Source organism: Andrographis paniculata, unplaced genomic scaffold (genome assembly GCF_009805555.1).
Source record: "Andrographis paniculata isolate CXL003 unplaced genomic scaffold, ASM980555v1 Contig86END, whole genome shotgun sequence".
NCBI lineage: Eukaryota > Viridiplantae > Streptophyta > Magnoliopsida > Lamiales > Acanthaceae > Andrographis > Andrographis paniculata.
The window spans coordinates 2,811,228-2,838,827 of record NW_026137624.1 but is presented as its reverse complement, the minus strand read 5'-3'; the positions used below and the strand labels follow the sequence as shown (position 1 = coordinate 2,838,827).

At 40.1% G+C, this 27,600-nt stretch overlaps 1 protein-coding gene across 2 annotated transcripts in view; it reads right to left on the bottom strand.

The window, feature by feature from the left end:
* Positions 1-6,892: 6,892 nt before the first annotated feature.
* The window catches only part of LOC127242262 (auxilin-like protein 1), a 43,422-nt gene continuing 22,714 nt past the window's right edge, over positions 6,893-27,600 (bottom strand). Inside the window, exons 9-10 of one of the 2 annotated variants that reach the window (XM_051261736.1) lie at positions 7,971-8,088; positions 6,893-7,322 (exon numbers count right to left, since the gene is read on the bottom strand). In XM_051261736.1, coding sequence (XP_051117693.1) covers positions 8,038-8,088 — 51 coding nt within the window. In that variant the 3' untranslated portion in view covers positions 6,893-7,322; positions 7,971-8,037. Of the gene's footprint in view, positions 7,327-7,970; positions 8,089-27,600 lie in introns of both variants that reach the window. The other variant, XM_051261735.1, reaches the window with a different exon arrangement.

The window sequence follows — 27,600 nt, the reverse complement described above, 5'->3', positions numbered from 1 at the left end:
ACCCTTTTTGTTCAATCTCTAGGCAAACCGATGCTTTTGAACTTCCGGCAATTAAGTAACAACCGATTTGGTGCAAAAGTGTGAAGAAAACAGCTGACCGCTCCCATCCCCCAAGACAAGCTCGAAGAAGTAAGATCTGTTGAGAAGTTTTGATTTGTTGACCTTGATATTATACCGTAGTTTGTTCGATTATTTGAGGTGTAAGTCTTGGTCCCGTGTTTGTATGCATTGGTTTGGTGTTGAGAAGCCCTAAGTGATCGATGTAGTTTTATTTGTTAATCGGATTTGAAATCGTTCGTATATTTGCCCAGATACACCGAGTTGAGTGTTTTATTTTGGCACCAATTTTGGATTATTTTATTTATTTAATTTGTGAATTTTGTTAATTTTGTAGATGTACATTTTGTTTAGTTACCTGAAGTTGCATATTTTAGTTTTTTTTTTTTTTTATTGTTCGAGCAATGTGAACTGGTGGTATTTATTTACAAACTGGGGAAAGAATACAAATAGGTTATCATCTGATTTGCAGTACCATGTTTTCATAACAAGGTGGAGAAAATGAAGAAATGCATATTGGATGAACATATTAGAGCCATCAAAATGACTCAATTCGGCCATTTTCTAGACTACCCAAAGATAAGGTTGTAGTGGCACCGCCTGCTTGCTTTGATTAATAACTTTAGCCCGGAGTCCACGTCATTCAACATCGGAGTTGACATTATGGAAACAACATGATATTATTTTTACCATTTGTTCCCACATGTTAGCATCACCAGATAGCTCATTCCATTACCAACATGCTTGCAGAATACATATATATACATGTAATATTAACGTATATAACTTTATAATAGCAATGTAGTTGTGTGGGATGTGGAAATTTGGTGTTTAGTTGTGCTATATAGGTAATGGTTGTACTTAGCAACAACAACGGATTTTAATCAGCTATTAGAAGACCAAATGATTACCCAATAATAGAATTCAAATACCATGGAAATAACATGATATTATATTTATCATTCGTTCTTACAGAATTGCATCATCAAATACCTCAGTACATTATTAATATACCTGCAGAATATATTTACAAACCTCTACTATTTCATTATATACTTGTGTAATAGAGTTACACACCACTTACTACAATAAAATATACCAGCAGATCCAACCGGTTATATTCTATTGACGCATAAAGTAATTATATTACACCCATTGAATAACGTTACATGCTTTGTAATCACGCTATTGAAAAATATGGCATAAGTTGTTGAATGTAAATGTATCATGCCCAAACCTTTCCACCAAGTATATATGCCCTGATAACTTGTGTTTCAGAAACCGATTGTTCTTTGTTTGAAACATTCAATTATTGTCGGTAATCAGGGATGAAGGTATCATTATAGTATTCCCGTGAATCCCAGAAATCTACGTAATGAATAAACAATACATATTTACCGTAGATGACTGAACAATTCATAAAGGACTTAGTTAAACTATGTTGGTTGTTACTTGTACATGCTTTATTGTCTTGCCATTGAAAAGTGTGGGCATGTGCTGTCGAATGTAAACGTACTATGCCCAAATTTTTCCATCGGGGTTGGGAGAAGAAGTATTCACACCGAGTTCGTGAATTGGCCCTTCCATAAGAGGATCAACTGCAATCAAACACATTCATGGATACTTGTTACTACACAGATAATACCTAAGCAACCATTATTTATACCTTAAACGTCGGTGTTTGTATCCGGAACACATACTAACATACCTGCATCAAATACCGATATGCCCTAGCGTAGATCTTACGTACCGATAAAGTTGGTATCACATGCTTCAATATCGGGTATATATACCCTGGTAACTTGTGCTTAGGTAACCAACCATTTTCGGTTCAAAATATTCATTTATTGTCGGTAATCAGGGATGAATTCATTGTAATAGTATTTCCATAACACTTTGAATTATATAAAGAGATAAACAACATATTTACTATAGATGACTAAACAAGTAAAAAATGACTTAATTATATTGTATGATATATGTAGAATTATACTATAACCTTCATTTGTAGATGGCTAAACAAGTCATAAATGACTAAGTTAAATTATATTAGTTGTTAGAATACATAATTTCTGTCATGAATTGAAAATCTTTAGACTCATTACATAGTAATCTACATCGTAGCACACACAACAATATTCAAGTGAACACGCTAGTCGTAATCTACTATTAGGACTTCAAGTGTTTTTTGCGTAATAGGACAAACACATCTTGTCTAAAATATTTTGACCCATGACATAATAATCCAAACTACTGCACACTTATAAACTCAATATCAATTAGCCAGAAACATTTCAAAGAAGTATAACTTGGTTGAGCTGGTAAGTACTTCAGCATGGCTCCGATGTACCCCCTATTGATTTTAATGTACCAATTCTTATCAAATTATGTACCCATGCTCTGCTTTCATGTAAATAGAAAATATAACATTATGACATAAGTGGGTAATTGTGTACCTGCATACTTTAAATGAATGCCCGAAGTGTATGAAACTGTAATCAACACAGATTTACTATAGATTGTTAAACAAGTAATGAGTGACTAGGGTAAGTTATGTTGATTGTTACTCATATACCACTGTTCCCATGGATTGATTGGTTATTTAGACCTATTACCCAGTAATACACACCGTAGCACACAAAACAATATTTGGTCTACAAAGGTAGAGAGAGGAAGTACTCTCACCGAGTTCGCGCATTGGACCCCCTGCATGGGATTGACTAAAATAAATTACATTTGAAGATACCTGGTACTACAAATCTAATGCCTATGAAATCATTATTTATATCTCTTATATTGAGGTTTATACTCGGCTCACATGGTTACATACCAGAATCATAAATGTAAATACCCTATATAAGATATTACGTACCTACAATAACAATCAAATATATACTTCAGTTACGATTACATATGCTCTGGTAACCTATAGCGGGAGAATATGCATTTTTGCTTAAAATATTCACTAAATGACAGTAAACATGAATGAATTCAACCATGGTAGTATTTCTCGTAACACCCCAAAGTGTATGGAAAGATAAACAATACATATTTACTATTAATGGTTAAACAAATCATAAATAATTAGTTAATTTGTATGATAATATTCCAACCTTGACTTGTAAATGACTAAACAAGTCATGAGTAAGTAAATTAAATTATGTTGGTTGTTAGTATAAATGACTGATGTCATAAATTGAAATTCATTAGACTTATTATGATTAATCCAAATTGTTTCATACACAACAACATTTGGTTAGGAGCATACTTGCATAGCGCATGACTCAACTAGATAGGCAAATGCTCCAAGCGGGTCTGCCATACCCCCAAACTCGCATGGTGTACAAAATCCTAGTAATTGTGTACCTTCTGTAGTCTAACGTGTAACTGAACAATGTAATCTTATGGCAAGGTTTTCGAATTGTGTACCTTCATGGCTCCATTTAATGCATGTAAGGATTTAACATATAACCTTCATAGATTCCGAAAAAGATTAAGACTTAATCCTCATTTGTATGTTTCTAACCGATATGACATGATCAACACAGCATGTTCGTGTACTTTATGTCACTGCGATTATTAATTATCAAGACCACACTGATATTGTTGGGACAGTAATACGCTACCACCAAATGTGCTTCGATAGATCAACTAAATACTCCCCCAGATAATTCGTGTGTCTCTATTCATTTATTTGAAACCTGTGTCATTGAATTATCATACACAAAGGAGAACTGTCACATACCCGTTGTTCATGTTCATATACCATCAGAATATCCAAATTACAACAACAATTCTGTACAATTTGAATCTTGCTATTGTATATTTACCTTCCACATTACATTTTTATCAATTATGCCAAATGTAATTACACACCAAAAAGGACGTTTAGAACAAAAACAAAAATTACACTTCAAAAGGCCTACAGTACCGCAGCTTTACAATTTCTTTTGACGTGCCCGAGACAACCACAACGTCCACATTTTCGTGACTATTTTATTTGCTGCGAGTCATAGCATCATTTCTTCGATTCACATTACAATACGTCTTCTCCTTGGAAACAAAATCATGAATAACTCTGTCGAGCTACATCTCGATGTCTTCTCAACATTCTGCCAACTCATCGTCTTTCAAACCCTCTGCGCCTAACCGTGTCTCCCCACCGCTGCATAAACATTAGGAAGATAACACATACGTCTCATTATTCCGTTCCAATGCCACAACACCCGCTCCGTCACCACCTCCCTGTCGCCACAACACCCGCTCATCAATGCCCTCAAACTCGCCGCCTCCTCCGACCTCAATGGCATCATTTGAATCAATTTTTTTCCCTATCCGACAAGCCCCACCCGGCTTTAAAAAATTGATAATGCATTCAAAATGCTCGATCTTGGGCACGACGTCATACACATCTCGCAAAGTCCTCACCAAATCCAATCCTTTAATCGCCATATCCAAATATATACATCCCACGAGAGAAAAAGTAAACGTCACCCTATCGAGATGAATTCCCGAGTCCTCCATCCTCGAAAACAAATTGACATCCTTTTTTTCCTGCAACATTTGTTGCAAGCCTGGAGATCATAGCGTTCCGTGTTATTATATCTCATTCAGGCATTTCGTCGAACATCTTCTCAGCAAAATAAATGCAGCCATATTTCGAGTATATATTGATCAACACATTGCCCAATTTAATATTCGATCGAATCTCCAATTTCTCAAAAAAATTATGAACCCAGACACAATCCCAACAATCTGTGTCTTAGTTTTGAAAAAAAAAACTGAAAAAAAGGGTTAGGAATTGCGTTGAGTCTCATCTTATTTCAAAATTTGAGGATTTCATCCATAGCTCTTGTCTGATTTCCTGATTCTAACTCTATATCGGAAAAATCAATCACTACAACTATAAGGTTGTGCTTACTTGGGTTCCGATGACATTGCTCAATTTTGACTTCCCGGCGGCTAGCCTCCATGGAAGAAAGAAGCGTATGTAAGATTTAAGTGGCTGCCGGTATTGATTGATACTATGGTAAACTATCAAAAAATTAAGCGAGAGAAATCGAATAATCGTGTGAGGGTAAGCGGAGGAAGAAGGCGATGAAGGTAAAAAAAAAAGAAACAGGGAGTTAAAACAAATATTATATGTAAAGTAGAGATTGCAGTTCAAACAAAAGGGACTGAATCTAAAGTTCATTATGCATTTTGGGACTTTTATCCAATTATCCATTAAAATAATTAATTAGTATAATTAAAATTAAAAAAATTATAAATTAAATTTTTAAAAATAAAATTAAAGTGTATAATTATTTTCCAAAAAGGGAAAGTGATAAAATAAGTGGGACGAACGAAAAATGGAAAAATGGATATGAGAAGTGGGACGAAGGGAGTATATTACTGAAAGCTTTTTTTTTTTTTTTTTTTCTTACAAAAAATATTACTATATCTTATTTATAATTTTTATTCAAAATATATATTACACTAATATTTTTTTCATATACTAAAATAAAAATATAATAATAATATAAATAAACACACTCTAACTTGTTGAAGAAATAAGTGCTCACTAATCACTTAATTAAATCCGGATACTGAATTAATTATTTTTATACAGTAATTAAAAAGAATTTTTTTAAACATTTATTTATTTAATTTATTTGTACTGTAATTTTCAAATATTTTACTATTAAATACTCCTTCCGGACTAGAAAGTATACATATTTTTATTTTGGAACAAATAAATATTTTATTAAATACCTTATTTTTTTTCACAAATACTCCTACTTTACATCACATCGTTATTTTTACACAAAAAAAAATGGCAAAAATATCAATATACTACTTTTAACTGGCCAAAAGAAATTGTATATTTTATGTATGGACGGAGGAAGTATAATATATATTTCATATTATCCCAGTTCACAAACTAACGTCCTACTTTCTTATTTGAAATGTACAACAATTATTGTTGTATTTCTATTTTTATACATCCTTACTTTATTTGGGAGAATTATTATCCTACTTTCCTATTTAGGAGAATTAACAGACTTTATTTACTTTTTTTTTCTTTACACAAAATAAAGGACAAATTTATCATTTTATAATAAAAACTTTAATGACTTAAAAATACGTGTAAATATCAAATAAGGCATTAAAAAATAGACCAAAAGAGTACCATTTATATCTTGTTTTATATTTAATTTTAATAATAAAAAGTACCTGAAAAATAATTCTACAATTTTTTAGCTTTGGTATAGGTCGAAACCGGGTTGGGGAGGTCCGGAAAAAAAGGAACCAGGCCAGTTTTTTGTTTTATATATATACATATATATATATATATATATTTGGTAATCTATTGCGCTTCTATAGCTTCTATTATAATTGCTCACTCTAAGAGTGTATTTACTTGTTGAATTTTTATATTGACTTTACTATTTTAATTTTCTTTTTTCTTCTAAAATATCAAATCAAACACTCATTTTTTTTATTTATTTTATTACATTAAAATTTAATTTTACATTCAAAATATCACATGAATATATATTTATATCACATCAATTAATTATTTCAATTAAAAATTTGACTATTTAAAACTAAAACTAAAAATTATAATCTTACAAGTGAACAGACCTGGGTGTCAATTTGTGTTGAAATAAACATTGGATATTCAATTCGGTGAAACTGTAAATGTTGGTTGAGTTTGATTCGGGAATTTGGATTTGGGTGACTTGTTTCAGATCTAAACCACTCTAATCGGAATTGCTTATTTGTAATTCATTGAGGTTTATTCTTCTAAGATTATTATGCAATAGTAACTAGTTAGTTTATTGCTCAATAATTCAAACATTTCCAATTTCCAAACAAGGTCCAACTTGTTCCATTGTTTATTACAATCGTATTATGCCTTGTAGTGAAAGATGGAGTATTACTCCTACAAAGACAAGCAATTTCTTCTAGAAAAATGGCAATATTATTGTTGTGGTTGTTCATTGCAAGATTATGAATCCCCTGCCCTCCAACATGGCATTGCTTTTGTTCTTTCTGAAGCCGCAAATGTTACATTACAAAACAAACGCGCCGCTTACAAGCACTAGTGTATATATATATATATCATATGAACTTGAAGAAAAGATGTATAGGTAGGTAGGTTTCAAAACATTCTTGATTGCAGCATATCATCAAATCATTCCTACTGCAGTGCTTGTTGTCTACCTCTCTCAATTCCTGCACTATTAGTTAAAGCTCCTCTGAATTGAACTTGCTCCAAGCTTCCTGCAGACGCAAAAACACATCAACACAACTGATCAATGACCCGACCTACCATCATTCATACATACACAAAAATTCATGGATAATTTAGTGTATCATCTGAAATATATAATTTGTATAATATATATATGTTACACAAAAATGTGAGTCCCTCATGCATGTATTTTTTTTTCCAATATTGTGAACTTGCATGTCAATATGATCGTGCATTCTACTTACAATTAAGGATCCATGTCACAAGCAAACATACTAAACCGGTCACATTTAATATATTAAATAGAGTTCACAAACATAAACATGTGAAAAGATCATAGTTTCATGAAGCAATCTTGCCAATCTTTATATTTGAAGATTTTATTTTATTTTTTAAATTTGTCTTTTTGTGATGTGGCTTGGATCGTTTAGGACCTCAAATCAACGATGGTATGCTTTTGGGTTTTTTTTTTCTTAAGATTTATGCAATTATTCCTACTTTGGGTGTACTTCTTTTGGGATTTAGGTTTTCCAAGTTTATAAATGTGTTATTTCATCATTTTGCATTCAACTTTTCATTCTCTTTGTAAAATACTGTCAATTTTGATCAACATTTATCTCTTCTTCAGCTATCTCAGTTCGTGCATCGACATTAATTAGCATTAGAGCAACACGTTCCCTGGCAGTGACCGAACAAAACTATGGTCGTGGATATGGTGGTCAGGGTCAAGATGGAAGGAATCATAGTGCAGACGTCCTTGCTGATGAGGCTGCCCGTCCGCAACGTGATTTCTGCAAAGTGGAAAATGACAACTTAAAGAGGCAAGTCTAGAAACTCGATGAACACAAAGCAATTTTGGAGGCTAAGATGGATGCAGATGGTGATTCTGTAAACCTTTCAAATAATGAGGATGAGTCAGAAGAAGATGATATCAACCCTTTTGTACAGGACCATTGGCGAGGGACTCTTCCAAATTTCGGATCAAACTTATCCTTCAATATGCAGATTTAGAATTTGAGGGTTGCACCATCTCGATGAGTTTATGGATCGGGTGGATACCATGTGTAACGGGTTGAATGGTTTCTCCTCAAATACCCTCCAGTCGGCATAACAATTCCTCAACACTCATGAAAACCTAACGTATAGCCTCACACGCAAGCACATAATATGCAAAGCAAGCAAGCACAAGGTTCACTCTTATTCAGTAAAGTGTATACTGCTCTCAAATTTATGGTGGTTTACAATGGGGTGTTCCCCTATTTATAAACTCTATAACAAACCGGTCCAAAACATAAGCTAAAGTATATCCATAATCGGATAAGCTGTCTATTACAAAAAATAGGAATAAGTCTAGATTAAGTCGAACGGATAGACATCTAACTCAGTCAAAGGGTAATCTAGGTGCTCCGGGAATGTTCCAGGAGGTTCCATTAGCCTTCGCCTCCTAGCCGCCTCTTCATGGCTCCCTAGGTCATAGCTTTAGTTCCAGGCAATATTTCGGTCATCTCAGGGCTTTGCCTCGGTCATCCTCGACCATATGTTTGGTACGTGACATTCCCCCCCCCCCCCCCCAACTACTTGAAGTAGACATCATCCTCGATGCCTTGAATTCCCGTGTTGTTGATAAGTAAAGATGAAGATGACAAAGAAGTGAAGAATGATGGTCATGACTGTGCTTATCCAGTGTATACAAGTTCGCAGCATCATCAAGCTGCTCTTACCAAGTTTGTTACAAGTCTGTTAATTTGTTGTAGTGTTGCAGTGTTGTGTGGTCCTTCATTTTAATTTTTTAAATTTGTCTAACAGAATATTCCAGTGGTCCTTAGCTTGCTTATAAATCTCAGTTGGAGATTGTAGATGCAAAGGACGTTTCTGCTATATACAAAATAATTTCTTCTTCTCAATTCTCTATTTTGTGTTTGTCTTTGTTCTGTGGTTATGAAGACTGTACAATTCTATTTGTTTGTTCATGATATCAAAGTATGGTAATGATTCATTGCTCTTCATGACTTCCAACAACGAATCAACAACTGAACACCACCACCAACAACAAACATTTCAGCCATATGAGGCCACCAATACTAGCAGCTCATTCTCTCTTCGCTGCTCAATCAAGCCTTCCAGAAGCTCTGCAATTATCTAGTGGTGATTAACCAAATCTAGCTCTATCCTCAGTTCCTCTTAATGGCGCCAACTACTTTACATGGTCACACCGGGTCCTCAATGCTCTCATTGCAAAAGAGAAGTGGATTTATTATTGGAAAAACTCCAAGGCCACGCAAAACCATAGTTGTCAATCACGGATAGCAGTGCCTAGTGGTTAATATCTAAAATGCTATAGCGGAATAGCAGATAGCGGTATGACCGCTATTTAAATATTTAAGAATATATATATATATTTATACAAAATTATAACAAAAATACAAAAGAAAAACCTATAAATTAATATCATAATTATCACCCAAACTAATAAAATGTCAAAATATATATATATGATCATAACTATTAGATAGTTATATAAGCAAAACAAATTAGATCACTATTGTATAATAGAGATATATTCAAAATTTTATTCCTTTATTACTTAATTATTTTTGTCTATATTTTTTTTTCCCTCTTCTTCATTCTCATCAATTTATTCACCTTGTATAATATCATTTTCCTTTTTAGAGCTAGAAGTACCTGTAGCTTTCTTTCTCATTGATGTATTGATGTTTGTATCTTAGTGTAGATAACAGACCTATTAGCATCAACAACTCCCCTGGTCAAATTATCATTGTCAAAAGACTAACTTATCCTTCGCAATTATCAACTTTTTTAATTAACCACTCATTGGAATCATTCAAAACAATAGGACCAATCATATAATTGCTACCATAATGATCTAACAAATTTTGGTTATACTTGATATAAATCAAATTTTGCAACTTTTGGCTTTCTAATTTGTTTATTTTCTCTAAATGAATTTAAAAATTTAATTTAAGATTTAAGATAAATATTTTTTTTGTCTATATTATAATAAAAAAGTACATTTTATAAGTTTAAGTTAGATTTCAATTATTTACCTGTCAAAAAATAATCCAATTAGCTACAATAGCGATATAACGTAACATAACGGAGTATTGCTACAGGCTGCTACACCGCTATTGCGTAAATGCGGAACTGCAGAGCGGCCGTAGCAGCAGAGTGCCTTTCCGCTACGCTACGCCGCTATAGCTCGCTATTGACAACTATGCACAAAAATGATCCAGAACATGAAGCTTAGGTGAAGGTTGTTGCCTTAGTCAAGACTTGAATTATCAACTCGATCAGTCCAGATATACAAGGTGCATTTATATTTGTATCCATATCCCAGGCTCTTTAGGAAACTCTCAAAGAGAATTATAGACAGTCAAATGGAAGCTTGATCTTCCAGCTACAAAGATCAAAATCATCCCTCAAGCAAGGAAGTGATACCATAGCCACATATGCCACTCGTCTACATGAGCTTTGGCAAGAACTTCTCACGGTGGACACTCCGGTAGAATGCTCCTACGGTTCATGCACCCGTGGGATTCACAAAAAATTGACAAGCAAAATGAATTGTGACACGGTCATTCAATTTCTGACAGGATTGAATGACAATTTTGAAAGTGCCCGGGGGTCAGATTTTGATGATGGACCCCTTATCCAACATGAGCAAAACATACTCAATGGTTGTGCAATATGAGAAACAAAAAGAAATTTATATAGCTACAGAACACAATGCCTTGGCTATTCCCAAGCACTTTAAGGCTTCCAAATCCTTAGCTGAAAGAACGAAGATGCAATAAGAGAAAAGGAACATGATATGCGAATTCTGCAAGAAAAAAGGGGCATGGCATGGAAGGGATATATGTTTTTCCTTACATGGTGTACCTTCTTGGTTCAAGGAATTGGAGGAAAAGAAAAGCCAACAACCTGGTGATTGATCAGAAGGAGAAAAATAGAGCTGGTGCTGGTAATTCTGTGAAGAATACTTCATCTATTCCTGATTTTGCAGCACTCATCAGAGCTGAACTTCAGAAGATAATGCAGCAAAATATAGGTGACATCACAACCAGACAAAATAGCTCAAACATCGAATACTCAGGTAATTTCTCTTTTGTGAATAATTTGAGTATTGGTGACACTTCTTGGTTAATAGACAATGGAGCATCATGCCATATATGCAAAAATGCCAACATGTTTACCTCCTTGAAACCTCTCCCCTAAAAACCAAGAATATACCTCCCTGATGGCTCTCACCTAATAACTGAGTTTGAAGGAGCTGTTACCATAGCTTCTGCAATTACTCTCCATTGTGTATACTTTATCCCAGATTTCACCTTCAACCTATTGTCTGTAAGCAATCTCCTAAAACACACTAACTACACTCTTGTGTTTTCAAAAGATAAATGCCTTGTATAGGACCAGAGATCTAGAATCACTTTGGCCACTGGATATCAAATGCTGGATATCAAATGCAAAACCTCTACATCCTTCTTGGCTCTTCTCATTCTGTTGTTGCTGCCGTAGAAGATTGTGCTCTCTGGCACTTTCGACTTGGCCACATCTCTGCCAGCAGATTGAAACATCTACCATTTGTTTCCCAATGTGATATCAAGCCATGTGATACTTGCCATAAAGCTAAACAGCCTAAACACTCATTTAATAAAAATGACTCTTGTGCCGCTTCTATTTTTTAGTTGATTCACATGGACACGTGGAGTCCTTATCAAACAACTACTCTAAATGGTTGCCATTATTTTCTGACTATTGTTGATGATCATTCTAGAGCTATATGGACTTACCTTTTGCACAATAAACAAAATGTTAATCCAAGTCATTGAAGCGTTCATCTTGTATGTTCAAACTCATTTCGAAAGTCCAATAAAAGTCATCAGATCTGACAATGGATCTGAATTCTTGAATTCTAAATGTAAAGCCCTGTATGCCAAATATGGCATTGTCCACCAACACTCATGCCCTCACACACCCCAACAGAATAGAAGAGTAGAGATCAAACACAAGCATCTTTTGCAAGTGACTCGATCTTTGCTCTTTCATGCCTCCCTTCCTATCAAATTTTGGGGTGATGCCCTTCTTCATGCCACTTGCATCCTAAACCGAGCTCCCTCGGTGATTTTAAATTGGGAAAATCTTTAAGAGCGTCTGTACAAAACCAACCCTACTTATGATCACCTAAGTGTTTGGTTGTCTATGCTATATTGCAAATACAACTTCCAATTTGCACAAGTTGTCACCTCATGCTCTGAGGTGCATTTTCCTTGGACATTCATCCGGCCAAAAGGGATTCAAGGTTTATGATCTTGACTCTCATCGAAGCTTTGTCACTATGCATGTCACCTTTTATGAAAACATCCTGCCCTTTGCCTCTATACCAGCCTCTGTTTCCTCTCTCTCTCTTCCTAATCTTCCCTCTCAAATCAGTGTGACTGATCCCATCCTTGATCAGCCTCTCACATATGTTCCTCTCATTCAGCCTGAGACTGAAAGTGCTTCCACAAATTCTCATCCATCATCTGATCCAATACCCTCATATACCAGCCCTGATCCTATCTCACCTATTAGTCCCATTACTGAACCAAACTCCCCTTCTACATCCAACTCTTCAGATCAACACAAAGAATCACCCTTCAGCTTACCTCCAAAAGAACGCAAACAACCATTTTGGCTCAAGGACTATGTTTGCAACACCAACCACCCTCCCCCAAACCTTTCTAATTTGCATGTATGGCATGTTTCTTCTTCTGTTCATGATCAAGAACCAACCTCTTACTCTAAAAACTCTTCTGGACAAAGCTTGGATTGAAGCAATGAACAATGAATTGAAGGCTTTGGAGCTTAATCACACATGGGAGTTGTCCACACTCCCTGCAGGTATCAAACCTATATCGAGTAAATGGATTTTCAGAATAAAAGGAAGGTTGATGGCAGTGTTGAAAGGTATAATGCACGTTTAGTTGCCAAAAGATACTTGAAAATTTATGGTCAAGACTACACATATTCTTTTGCTCATGTTGCAAAGGTTGTCACAGTCAGAACCATGCTTGCAATGGCCTCACACAGATCCTGGAGAGTTTACCAATTGGACATCAATAATGCTTTTCTTCATGGTCATTTGGATGAAGTTATTTATATGACTCCTCCATAGGGATATAAAGCTCCACCCAGACATGTATGCAGGTTCAGAAAAGCAATTTATGGGCTCAAACAGACTCTCAGACAATGGTATAGAGAATTCACATCAAAGTTGCCGAGCTATGGTTTCTTACGGTCAAATTATGATCATTGCTTGTATGTTTTGGCTTAAAAGATCATAAGCTGACTTTCTTGCTAGTTTATGTTGATGACATACTTGTGACAGGAAATGAAGCATCAATCATTGAAGATGTGAAAAGGTTCCTACACTACGAATTTACAATCAAGGACTTGGGACACGCAAATCTGTTTTTGGGGATGGAAATAAAACAATGTGCAGAGGGTCAGTATCTCAACACCGTTTTGTGGAGGATATTCTTACAGAGGCAAATATGGCAAACACTACCTCAGTTGACAATCTTTATGTTGTGGGAAGTAAGTTGCAAAAATACAAGGGAACACCTTTGGTGAAGCCTGATGTGTACAGAAGAATGGTTGGGAAATTGCTTTATCTCAACACTACCAGACCTGATATCTGCTACTCTGTCCAACAGCGAAGTCAGTTTATGGATTCCCCTACAGATCTTCATTGGAGGGCTCTTCAACGTGTCCTCAAATATCTAAGAGGAAGTACTCATCTGCAACTGTTGTTTCCTAAATTATAAAATTCAACTCTTCAGGCTTACTGTGATGCAAATTGGGGATGTTGTTTGGACTCAAGAAAATCTTTCTCAGGTTTTTGCTTATTTTTTGATCCCTGCTTGATATCATGGAAAACAAATAAGCAAGTTATAGTTGCTAAATCATCAGCAGAAGCTGAATATCGAGCCATTGTTTCCAAAGAAGAAGTGAAGAAAATCCAATTCATCATGAGCGTACGAAGCATATTGATATTGATTGTCACTTTATACGTGATCATTTTGCCAAAGAAAATATCAGATTAGCTTATGTGCCATCCTATCTTCAAATTTGAGATGTGTTTACCAGAGGATACAAGCCTCTAGTGTAAAAGAATATGATTTTCAAGCTCAATATGGGTTACTCTTGCCATGTCAAGCTTGAGGATGGGGTGATAAATATTAAAGATGAAGATGACAAAGAAGTGAAGAATGATGGTTATGACTGTGCTGATCCAGTGTATCTCTCATTCCAGCTCACCAAGTTTGTTACAAGTCTGTTAATTTGTTGTAGTGTTGCAGTGTTGTGTGGTCCTTCATTTTAATTTGTTATATTTGTCTAACATAATATTCCAATGGTCCTTAGCTTGCTTATAAATCTCAGTTGGAGATTGCAGATGCAAAGGACGTTTATGATATATACAAAATAATTTCTTCTCTAAATTCTCTGTTCTGCAACTCTTTGTTCTGTGTGTGTCTTTGTTCTGTGCTTATGAAGACTGCACAATTCTATTTGTTTGTTCAGTTGTCTCCTTGGTCCGAGACGGAAACCCTTGAGTCTCTCGGCTAGTTCTTGTCTCAGACAACTCCCGCTCCCGCCATCGTGCTGGATATTTCCTCAGCAGTGTCCATCCCTTGTGTCCCACAACTTGATCGCCCTTACCATACGCCACTCACATTGGTGGTGACAATTTTGTCTATGGCAAGTGCCTCTCTTCCGGCTTCCGTAACTTGCATAATATTTTGGTATGTTTCTTGGATCGTCTATGTGACGTCTTTGAGTAAGGCATTGCCTCCATAGATTGACTTCTCGAACCTTAGCCAAGGTGAAATACTGGTTGACTAGATCCTCCGTGCCCTTCTTTGTGCATCACCGACTCTACTACACACTCCTCGAGTGCTTCCCTTCAGATCCTTGAAGTCTGGTGCACGTGCTTGGCTATCTTCCTGCACATCCTTGAAGTCTGGATTGGTATGTCTCGGGTTGCTGCAATCAAGGAAATCTATTTCCCGTCAACTCCTATGATTTTTCCTGATATTGGTGCTCACATTAGGCCTATTGATAACTCCAAATAGGAGCATATTCTTAGCTTGACAAAACTGTGTATTACTCGAATTTATGTATAAAAACCATCAAAATGATTCATCAATGGCATACATTATTGATATATATTGCTTGGCATGATCCAGAATTCGTTGTTGAGATTATTAACGATTTTTGCCTTTTTAAGCAGTAGTCTGGTGCCAGAAAAGCTAAGGCAGACGCCACAAGCGACAGTCACCTCCGCTCGTAAGCGCCCAGAATACATCCTGAAAATACTAAGGCATGAGAGGCAAGCGGCAGCCTTCACCGCCCGCAAGCGACAACCTCTCCCGCTTGCAAGCGACAGCCCAAACACCCACCGCTGCAGACTATCACCAGATTCCAACTAAGTGTTCCAACTGCAGCGGTACAGCCATTTCATTTCCAGCCAGCACAAGCGAGCCTAGCTGCGCTGATACCCTCCAGCCCTTCGGCAAACGAGGAAGATCTGCGCCCCTACAGTTCAAGGCAATCAAAGCAAGCGCCCTGGGAGTTATGGCCAGTAACTGCCTCAACAGAATAACTACCAGCAACCGCCTAACTGCCCAGCGGTTGGAACTGCCCAACAACTTATTGCAACTGTCCCGTTTCACCTGCTATAAATAGGGCCAGATATCTTTATGTAAAGAGGAATCGATACTTCGATTTTAAACACTCTTAGCAAGTACTACGCAGCAAGTGGTCTTCCTGTTTTTGAGAGCTCTAACCCTGTAAGGGAGTTCTCGACAGGAATGGCCAAGGGAGTAGGAGTTCTTCTCCTCCCTTGGCCAAGTCTTTCCAACTTTCTTAGATTAGATTACTGCTTTCATTTACAGCTTTATAGTGTTAGTCTTTTCATGCTTTCGTAGTAGATAATAAAATATCATTCAGTTCTTCATCCTAAATTCTTCCACCATTTTTACACACTTATATAAAGTTCGAAATTAGAGAATTCCATTTCACTGGTTTAGAGCTAAAGAAGAATTGATTATTTGAGCCTTGTTATGCGCCAAAAGCGGTCTCAAGGTAGTTCAATGTAGTTAAGTACGCGGGAGCCTTGTCGACCTGCTTAACTGCTGTTCTGAATTCAATTTTGATTAAAAAGAAGTAACAGAAGGGTAAAACCACTAATGAGGCAGATTTCGGGAAAATTAATTGGACATAGGCGGTGGTCTATTAGGTCGCAGAGATTCCTAGTGATAGTAGGGTTTCTTTCTTATAATATCTTGAATTTGGGTGTCTTTGAAGTCTTGTTGTAAATCCCTTAAGATAAAAAATTCCAGTGTTATGAATTCTTTATATTCAGTTTATATAATTACACTACTTCCTTCTCACCGCCTCCGTGAATACATATATTTCCGATAACACAACTTCATCGCTCGCTCATTGCCTCCAAGGAAATCTATCCATTTAGTAACGCACAGTTCAGGCATAACATCTCTTCTTCACTCTCAGTCGCTCATCTATATATATATATATACATATAATGTGCCGCTCGCTCATGTCCCGTTCACTCGGTAACCGTCATTCATCCATGTCCTGTTCATCTGGTCCCTACTTCTGCTCGTGTCCCGATCATCTGGTTATCGCTGGCATTTCATTCTCCGCCTTCGCTTCGCTCACTCCCGCTCACTCCATTTTTATCGCTTTATTTACCGCTTTTTGTAGTCTAGCTGATTGGGTCCGCTTACAGCGGATCTCTTCTTGTATTTTCGTCGCTTTTTCAAGATCTTCACCGTTGAAATTCATGACTTAAAATCCTTGTGTTCCACCTGAAAACTCACCAGTAAAAAGAGTATAAATAATTGTGATGACTACTCAGGGTCTACAACCACAAAAATTACTATATCTGATCGTTTTCTATAATTTCCACTAACTGATTTTTCAAATATAAATTCTCTGTGAATTGTGTAAAAACAGCACACATTTTTTAGCCTCATCATAATTTGGCGCCGTTGCCGGGGATTTTAAACTCATAAAAAGTATTCTGGTTGAGGATCTTTTGAAGCTCCATAAATTACTTTTAAATTCTTTGTAATGATTTTTGTATTTGTACTAATTTTGCTAACTTTTTCCTTGATGTGGCTATCATTATGTAGGGGTCCGAAGCGTTTTCAGCGTCCCACAAGTCCTATTCTTTCTGCTCGATCACAGAAACGTCTGTTTAGAGAGCAAGTTCGAGAAAAACTTATGGCGAACCAAGGAAATGCTGCAGCTCCTTCTACTGTCGTACCCGATTTCCAGACTGTCGCCGGGATATCTTCCAACTCTGCCACATCTATATCTTCGCAGGAGGTGCCCCTCCACATCCCCACTGTGGTTCCTGCTGCTGTTCCCCATGCGCTCACACCGACTGAGGAGCAACTAATGAGAGCCCTTAGTAGCATCCAACAGGGAATGACGGGGCTGCAAGCGCACCTCGCTCAGGTGGAGCAAGCTCAAGCTGCGCAGGGGGCGTTTATCGCTTCCCAAGCGGCAAAAACTGCCAACACCGCTGCGATACCCGCTACCATCACTCATCCACCACCTACTGCTGAGCCTTACCAGAGGGCTGAGGGACACAGGGCTGCTGAACGCCCGCTTGCTGAAGTCCCCATGGACGTTCATTACCAGTCCCTTCTGGATCATACACTAATTACAAGTTCTGCGCCCAGAGGCTCTGGCCACTATGAGGTGAAACCAGCTCGTCAGCCTAGCGAGCCAGAGCCAATTTCATGAGCTGCTCAACGAAAGCCTTTATGAGCATCTACAGAACTTTAAGAGGATCGCTGCCACTTCCAAATCTCACGGCATCACAGAGGACGCTGCAAAGATGATACTGTTTCCATTTTCACTATCTGGAGAAGCCAGGAAATGGTTCGATAACCTTTATCCCATTCCTGGCTCTTTCAAGGAAGCAGCGCAAGCCTTCGTGAGTAAATATCATCCTGTATCAAAGACCATTCGCCAAAGGAATGAAATACTCACTTTCAAGATGGCAAGTGATGAGACCCTTCCGAAAGCCTAGAGCCGATTCAAACAATTGCTCCGCAACTGCCCTCATCATGAAATTCCGGACTTCATGGAGCTTCAAATTTTCTACTCAGGAATCACTCCTGAATTAAGAATGTCCTTGGATGTAGCAGCAGAAGCTCGCTGATGGGGCGCTGTGCCTCAGAAGCGAGGGCTTTGATCGAGAAAATGGCGGCCAATCAGTCAAGTTGGCCAAAGTCCAACAGGCCCGAGCCATCGAGGGGTCTATACCAACTTCCCGCTTCCGTTTTTCACAATGCAAGGATCGACAGTCTGTTGATCCAAGTCAAGGAGCTGTCTAAGCTCATGAAGCAGGACCTGCGTAATAAAGGAAAACAGACGCCGCACGAGGCCGAGAAATGTGAGGAAAGAGCTTTTGAAGACCAACAAGGTCCGCAGGTTGCTGAGTGCTCAATTGAAGAGGCTCAGAACCCAGCGGAGGTCTAGTATATGGCTGGCAGAAATGCCCCTCAATTACAGCAGTTCCAAAAGGGGCAGGCTCAAGGCCACACTGGACCGCGTCCTCAGCAACAATTTTAGAGGCCACAACAGTTTGCTGCGCAACAATATCATCAAGGGGGATATTATCCACATCAACAGCAATACTTTCAAGCCCCCCACTTTTCGCAGCAGGCACCTGCATTCGCTCAACCTCCCACAGCGGGCCAAGCACCGCTGAATCTGGAGGAGCTCTGGAGGAACACAGAGCGAGCGAATCAGGAGTTCCAAAAAAATACTTCTGCCTCGATCAAAATGCTGGAAATACAAGTCAGGCAGATAGCTGAAGCTATGAAGCTGAAGCAGAAAGGAACGTTGCCTGGGACAGTCGAGACTGTCCCGAACCAAGCGAAGGCCATCGAAACAAGGGGAGGGAAGCGGACACAATCACCACCGCTGACAGACAGAGGTATTAATCATTCTCCTAACCCTTTTGTTGCTAACGCGCCTGTGCAGGATGAAGATGTACAGATTCCAACTGGGGAGGAAGGTCCATCCCAACCGCGAGCGATACCAGCCGCTCGGATGCCTGAACCGAAGGAAAAGGGTCCCGCTCAGCCTTTGGCTCGAACCCCCTTTCCCACACGACTTAGGAAGAAGGACAATTCCACGGAATTTGATAAGTTTGTGCACACTTTTCGTAGTCTTCAAATTACTATACCGTTTGCCGATGCTTTGTCACAGATGCCACATTACGCTAAGTTCATCAAAGATATAATCAACCGAAAGCGGGCATTTCCTGACGAAGCGGCAGCGGTGCAGCTGGAGAATGTGTGCAGCGCCGTATTTAAGGAGGACCTCCCGAAGAAACTAAGCGATCCTGGGAGTTTTATTCTTATTTGTACTATAGGAAATTTAGAGCCGATTAGGGCATTATGTGATCTAGGTGCAAGTATCAATCTTATGCCCTTCTCGCTTTTCTCTAAATTAGGGCTTTATGAATTAGAAGCATGCAGAACTGTAATTCAGCTTGCCGATAAATCAATAAGATTACCTAAAGGAATCATTCGTGATGTACTCGTGCAAGTAAACAAATTTATTTTCCCTGTAGATTTCATTATAATGGAAATGAGCGAGGATCGCAAAATTCCAATAATATTAGGGAGACCTTTCCTTGCCACCGCTCAAGCCACGATCAATGTCGCCGAAGGCGAAATCTCATTGAGCTTTGGTGGAGATGAAGTCACATTTTCAATGAACTCAGCATTGCGTCAACCTCGGGAAGAAATTTGTGATTTTGTCAATGAGTTAAATAAAATAATAACTTTTGAGAACCTTATTACACTTGAAAATCTGAAAGAAATTTCAGATAACGGGTCGCTTGAGCTGGAAGCTGCGGAGGATTCAGTTGAGACAAGCGGTGACACACCAGCGCTCACTGAATCCATTGAACGAGCGATGAGGGAACCAGCCAGCGACACCAACATAAAGGATGAGTTGAAGAAATTACCTGAACACCTCAAATATATATTCCTTGGCCCGGAGGAGAGTTACCCGCTGATAATCTCCGCCTCACTGTTGCGGGACCAAGAGGCTCAGCTCATCTCACCTCTCAGAAAAAGAAAAACGGCGTTTGCATGGAAGATCACATATATTAAAGGAATCAGCCCTGCGGTGTGCATGCACCATATAAGGCTGGATGCTGATGCTAAGCCACGCAGACAGCCTCAGCGGCGACTAAATGAAAATATGCAAGAGGTAGTCAAAAAGGAGGTGATCAAGCTGTTCGATGCAGGAATCATATACCCTATCAGCGACAGCCAGTGGGTCAGCCCACACAGGTGGTTCCCAAGAAATGAGGCTTTGTCGAACAGACAAGCGACGAGTGGGAGGTCTTCATGACAAGACCTGTCACTGGATGGAGGGTTTGCATCGACTACAGAAGATTGAATTCTGCCACAAAGAAGGATCATTTCCCGCTTCCCTTCCTTGATCAATGCCTTGAGAAGCTCGCAGGTCACGAATACTACTGTTTCCTCGATGGCTACTCAGGCTACCATCAAATTCCCATCAAACCGGAGAACTGTGAGAAGACTACATTCACTTGTCCATATGGGACTTTCGCTTACAGAAGGATGCCGTTCGGGTTTTGCAACGCTCCGGCCACCTTCCAACGATGCATGTACCATATCTTCAGCGATCTCCTGGACTCCTGCACAGAAGTATTCATGGATGACTTCTCGGTTTATGGCAAGACATTCTCCAAATGCCTGAACAACCTGGATAAAGTACTTCTTCGCTACATTGAGACTGATCTCGTGTTGAACTGGGAGAAGTGTCATCTCATGGTGAATGAAGGAATTGTCTTAGGCCATAAAATCTCATCTGCCGGTATTGAGGTGGATAGATCGAAAGTTAGTGTAATCGAAAAGATGCCAGCGCCCTCGAACGAGAAAGGAGTGCGAAGTTTCCTTGGACACACGGGGTTCTACCGCCGTTTCATCGAGAGCTTAAGTCAAATCACGCAACCACTTACATCACTGTTGTGCAAGGATTCTCAGTTTCAATGGTCAAGCGAATGTGAGGAGGCTTTCCGAATACTAAAGGAGAAGTTGACCTCCGCTCCTATAATTTCAGCACCAATGTGGAGTGAGCCATTCGAGCTGATGACCGATGCAAAGGACTATGCCGTCGGCGCTGTACTAGGACAAAGGGTGGAATTTAAATTGAATGTCATTTATTATGCAAGCAAATCACTGGATTCCGCTCAAAAGAATTACACTACAACCGAGAAGGAGCTGCTAGCTATTGTCTTCGCTTTCGAGAAATTTCGACAATATTTTATCGGGAGCAAGACCATTGTTTACACTGATCATGCAACTATTAAATATTTGATGGAGAAGAATGAGACAAAGGCCCGCTTGATCAGATGGGTTTTGTTGCTCCAGGAATTTGACATAGAAGCAGAGATAAGAGGGGGAAAGAGAACCATGTGGCAGATTACCTCAGTAGGTTAAGCCAAGAATAGGACATATCTCCTGGAATCAACGAACAATTCCCAGATGAGAAGTTGTTCCTGGTGCAAGCGAAGGAGCCATGGTTTGCGGATCTGGCCAATTTCTTAACTACAGGACAGTTTTCAGCACATACCATACAAAGGGAAAAGAAGAGATTGCTCAGTTTGGCAAAGGACTATTTTTGGGATGAACCATTTTTGTTCAACATCGGCGCAGATGGGATAATCCGTCACTGTGTAGCGGAATCTGAGATCCCGCTGATCTTGAATGAATGTCATGGGTCCCATGTAGGAGGGTATTTCGCTGGCCTGCGCACAGCGGCCAAAGTTTTGCAGTCAGGCTTCTTTTGGCCTACCCTACAGAAAGATGCTGATGCCTTTGCCAAATCTTGCGACAAGTGTCAAAGATTGAGATCTATCTCGAAGAGAGATGAGATGCCCCAAACTGGAGTCTTGTTTGTGGACATATTTGATGTTTGGGGGATAGACTTTATGGGTCCCTTTCCGCCTTCCAATGGGAAATTATACATTCTGGTGGCGGTGGATTATGTGAGTTAAGTGGGTTGAAACGCAAGCGCTCACCACTAATGATGCTCGATCAGTGATCCGCTTCCCCAGAACGATAATAAGCGATGAAGGCACCCACTTTGTGAATAAGGCGCTGCAATCTTGCCTTCAACAATATGTTGTTCGCCAGCATCTAACTACCCCTTATCATCCCCAAGCGAGCGGTCAGGTGGAAGTTTCAAATAGAGAAATCAAATACATCCTCCAAACCACAGTAAATAAAAGTTGCAAGAATTGGGCAAAAAAATTGGATGATGCGCTGTGGGCATATAGAACAACCTTCAAAACTCCAATTGGAATGTCCCCTTATCGGCTTGTATATGGAAAAGCCTGCCACCTACCTCTGGAACTCGAGTATCGCACGTATTGGGCCATCAAGTATCTCAACTTTGATCTTCTCCCAGCACAGGAGAAGCGCGCCAAAAGATTGCTCGATCTGACTAAGTTCCGTTATCTTGCATATGAAAGTGCTAAACTCTACAAGAAGAGGATGAAATTCTATCATGACAAGAAGTTGAAGAAGAAGGAATTCACTGTGGGATCCAAGGTTCTTCTATACGACACTAGGCTCAATTTATTCACAGGGAAATTGAAGTCACGGTGGAATGGGCCGTATATCGTCAGGCAAGTGCTGCCAAGTGGAGCCATAAGGATCAACAATCTGGAAACCCAGGTGAAAGAAACTCCTTCTTGGTGAATGGAGCAAGACTGAAACTGTATATCGAAGGGCCTGTATTGCAGCAGGCCAGTGCAGATTTTAATCTGATGGAGGTTCAGAAGCTCGTTCGATGATAGAATTTCGTGAAAAAAATCCAGAAGCCTAATCTTATATCCGCCAATTTTACAGCTTTCTTTTATCGCTTTCCTATTTAGAATTTATCGCTTTCATAGTTAAAATTTACAAGTTTTCTTTATCGCTTTAGATTTCATAATTCTTATCGCTTTCATAGTATAGGTTTACAGTTTTCTTATCGCTTTCATTAGAATAGGATTATCGCTTTATAGGAGTAGTCTAATGTTAGCATTTTAACTTCTAACCTAAGCCTAACCCAAGCCATCTATCGCTTCGCTTGTCTCACCCTGATATTCACTGGGGGAGCAGTATCGCTCACCCAGTACCGCTTCCATCACCACTTGCGTGTCATACTTAGATGAATAGAAGTATTGCTTTACTCGCTCACCCGCACCCTCCCTTATACCTTTATAAGTAAGTATAATAGACTAGGCAGCGCTCCGCTTGCCCTCCAGATGAGCCATAGAAAACCCTGTAAATACCCCAATCACCAATCATTTTCCACTTTTGCCCTACAGTTCTTCCTCCAGACGCTTTAGTAACCGCCACTCTCCAAACCAAAATTTTTTCAAAATCTCGACATTTCAACCAATAATAGCTTCATCTAAGGTAAGATCTAGGTTAACCTTAGTACACATAATCCCAAATTATTTTCGCGATAACTGTTTGTTTGTCATTTTTGCGGAACTCTTTATATGTTTGATTTCTGTGAATCTAGGTCTATTATCTCTTGGATTTAGATACAATAACTAATTTCCTTGCTTCCTATGGTTCAATTTTGCAATAATCTGTATGTTCTGTGTTGTTATGTGATTCTCCCTTTTTCACAATGTAACACTCGCAGTAGTGTTCTGTTTCGTTGTAAGGGGGAGGATCTAGGGTTAAAATCACTGAAATTGTGAAAATGATTGCCTATACATTAATGTTGTTAGCATTTTAAAGCAGTAAGGCAGGATTCATAAATTTCGTTTATTAAACAATAATTCTGGAAACCCTAGGTTCAGGACAGGCTTAACAAAATAGATCCAGTCACGCGAGAAACGTTGAAGAAGGAGTTCGAGAAGGTTGAAGAGAGAATAGAAAAGAGAGTCCAAATGATCAAGTCCACGGACGGACGTCAGGTGGTGATAACAACCTCAGGGGCAGAATTTGTAGAGCTAGCGCCGCCTGAGGCATACTACAAGAGGAGGAGAGTGTTGGAGCTTAAGGAGGACTGGGAGAAGCTCAGACAGCTGAAGTCACTGCCCTTCAGGAAATTCATTCCAGAGTTCCCGTAGGACTACCTCAGATTTGAATACACTGAAGAAACAGAGCAGGGGTATCCAGTGAGCGACTGGTGGTTGGACTACGAGGAGCTGAAAGAGTACCAGCTGAAAGAGTTGAGGGACAAACTTGCCTGCCAAGAGGCACCGCTGAGGAGGATGAAGGCATTCAGAGGCGAAACCTCCAAAAAGAATGCCGTCGATGCTGCAAAGGATGTGTTGAGGTCCAAGCAGTTTGACAAACTTCACTTTTCCAACATTGATGCAGCAGCGGCCTATGAGCGGATGAAGGCAATGGGGATCCTCTACGAGAGAGGATTTGACCCCGAGAAGATCACAGACTCGCTCTCTGACTGGCTGGAGGAGCGGGGCCTGTCGTGGTTGATCAGAAACCCCAGTGAGCCAGTGGATGTATCGCTGGTGAGGGAGTTTTACGCTAATCTGAACCAGGCTGAGAGTCTAAAGCATGTCTACATCAGGGGAAAATGGGTAGACTGCTCAGCCAGGAAGATCAACCGACTTCTGGGATGGGAACACCACTACCCCATCTAGGAAATGAGAGATAAATTGAAGGCAACGGAGGTCTGCAGCTCACTTGAGTTGCAGACACTTTACAGGACCTTCGCCACCACCCCTGTATACGAGAAAAGGGACTTAAAATTTGGGTCGGTGGACGAAGACAAAAAGGAATGGGAGAAGTGGTCGCTGAGCAAAATAATGATCATGGCACATACCACTGACATCCGTCCTGACTACCTCCTTGCCCTTCGCTCAATTCTGGAGAATGCTGATGTGGATTTGGGCGCGATCATAGGCATAGACATCTGGGATCGAAGAAACGGAGACAGAACATTGGGCCATGGGACCCTGATCACAGAACTATGCCGGCGCACGGGCGTCGATTTGCCCACTTCAGCCCCAGAGTTACAAATGAAGCCGCTGTTTCCAGCGGCGTTCCACAAAACCTGGCTGGAGTCCAAGGGGTTTACTCTTATCCCCAAGCAGAAAAAGAGGAAAGCGCAAGCGGCAGCGCCCCCTCCACCAAAAGGAAGATGAAGTTTGGGGGGGAAATCATCAGAGAGGATGTGACACCTCAGGCCGAGCCCGATTATGAGAGAACAGTCTCCAATAAAGCCCCCAGCGATGAGTTAGAGGAAGCCCTCTGTTTTGCTCGGGAGATAGAGGAGTATCTATTCGGGGCTGAAGCGGCCAGGAGTAATAAGGGAGGAAAAGCGCCACGAGCGGCCGCTGGCGAGAAGAGGTCAAAGAAGCAAGAAGACCCTGCTCCGCCGCCTTTCAAGAAGCCGAGGGTCAAGGAAGCACTACGAAAAAATCCAACACCCCCTCGGCGAGCGACGAGGCAGGAGAAAGGGAAGGGAAAAGCGGTGGATGTAGAGTCAAGCGAAGACACGATCCCCCTCTCCAAACTACGGAAGGGGATCGTCATCAGAGAACCCACCGCTCAACCTGAAAGAGCTTCGCCAGTAAGGCCTGCGACGGTGGAGGTGTCACCACTGCCGAGTCCACTTGGCGATGAACCTGTTCCCTTCGACCAGCAGGGGGCAGGTGAGCCAACTGCTGCTGGAACAGGCGAGGAAGCCGCACCCGTTAACCAGCCGGGAGCGGTAGAGCCTACTGCTGTTGAAGTTGAGGAGGAGCGGGAGACTGTACTTACTGAAGAAACCATCGGCGGGATCGATGTCACAGTGGAGTCATACAGAGAATACCTAGCCGAGGTCCCCGCTGCCACAACCGCTGAAGCTGCCAATGAAGCCGAGGAGGTGGAGACAGTAATTGAAAACCTTCATATCCTACAAGTGTCCCCACGCAGCCCAAAGACACCTACCAGGATGGGGACACCTGCAAAGACTCTGACTCCTCCCTCAGCCAGATCAGACAAAACACTAATAGAGAAGGAGGAGGAGGAGCAGGATAGGAAGCTGCAGGAGAAGCAAGCTCAGCTGCTCGCCGAAGTACAACAGATCGAACAAGCTGCTCAAATACTGAAAACCGTTGACTCAACTCCAGCTGTGATTTAGGAGATATATGGAGAGAAAGAAAGCAGAGCAGCTGGAGTATGAGGCAGCGAGGCAACTAGTATTCCTCAGGGACGTCACCCCTGAACCAGCACCTGATTCCCTTCGGGAGGAAGAGCCAGTGGAAATCAGTTCGGCTAAGTCCGAGCAACAGTCACCAGCAGCGGCGGGTGCTGAACCATCAGCCCCCCGCTCATCTCTGGAAAGTATTGAAGAAAGATTGGAGGAACTCGACTTAGCCATTCTCACCCAATACATGATGACTCAGACAATAATTGACATATGCTAGAAGTCTGGGTGCTGAACTGGCCACTCGAAAGAAAGCGACTGCCGCACTAGAAGAACGTGTAGAAGCACTAGAGACTCAAGCTGCAAGCATGGGTACGACGCTGCAGGAAATCCTGAAAGCACTCGCAACTCTCACCCAACAAAACGCCATTCTTATGGAACAACTGCTTGACACAGCCAGGAGTTTCCAACGATTGGAAGACCTAGTGCGGCAGATATCCAGAAACCTTCCTCAGGGGCGAGGACCCCCAAGCGGAAAAAGGAAAGTAAAGAAAGGTCCTCCCCCATTTACACACCTTAAGAATGGCAAGGGCTGTACATATCATTGATCAACGAGACAACACTTTTTGGTAACAAGTGACAAATTTTCTTTATTGTATGCCTAACCTAACCTGAAGTATGTGTTCTTATGTGAAATACTTGTGATATCCAGCTGAGTTAACTTTGTGATATGTTTTAGAGTAGAGTTAGATGACTTAAGCACATCAGACCAAGTACTGGTCCTTCGAACTTCACAATAACTTGAACACTAGCATTGAACTAAGTAACGGCGAATAAGACTTGTGAAGATCAGTGCCCCCTTCGTTTCAACTCTCCCATACTCAGTAGGGCAAGCGAACCTATGCTTTTCGACTGTGTTCATAAGAAATAACTTGAAAAGAGAAGTCCTTAAATATGGTTTAAGATACAATGCATGCGAAGCAGGGAGGACCTATCATTACAAAGGGACTGAAAAGGCCTAGGCGTGTGAGCATCAAATAAGATCTTGA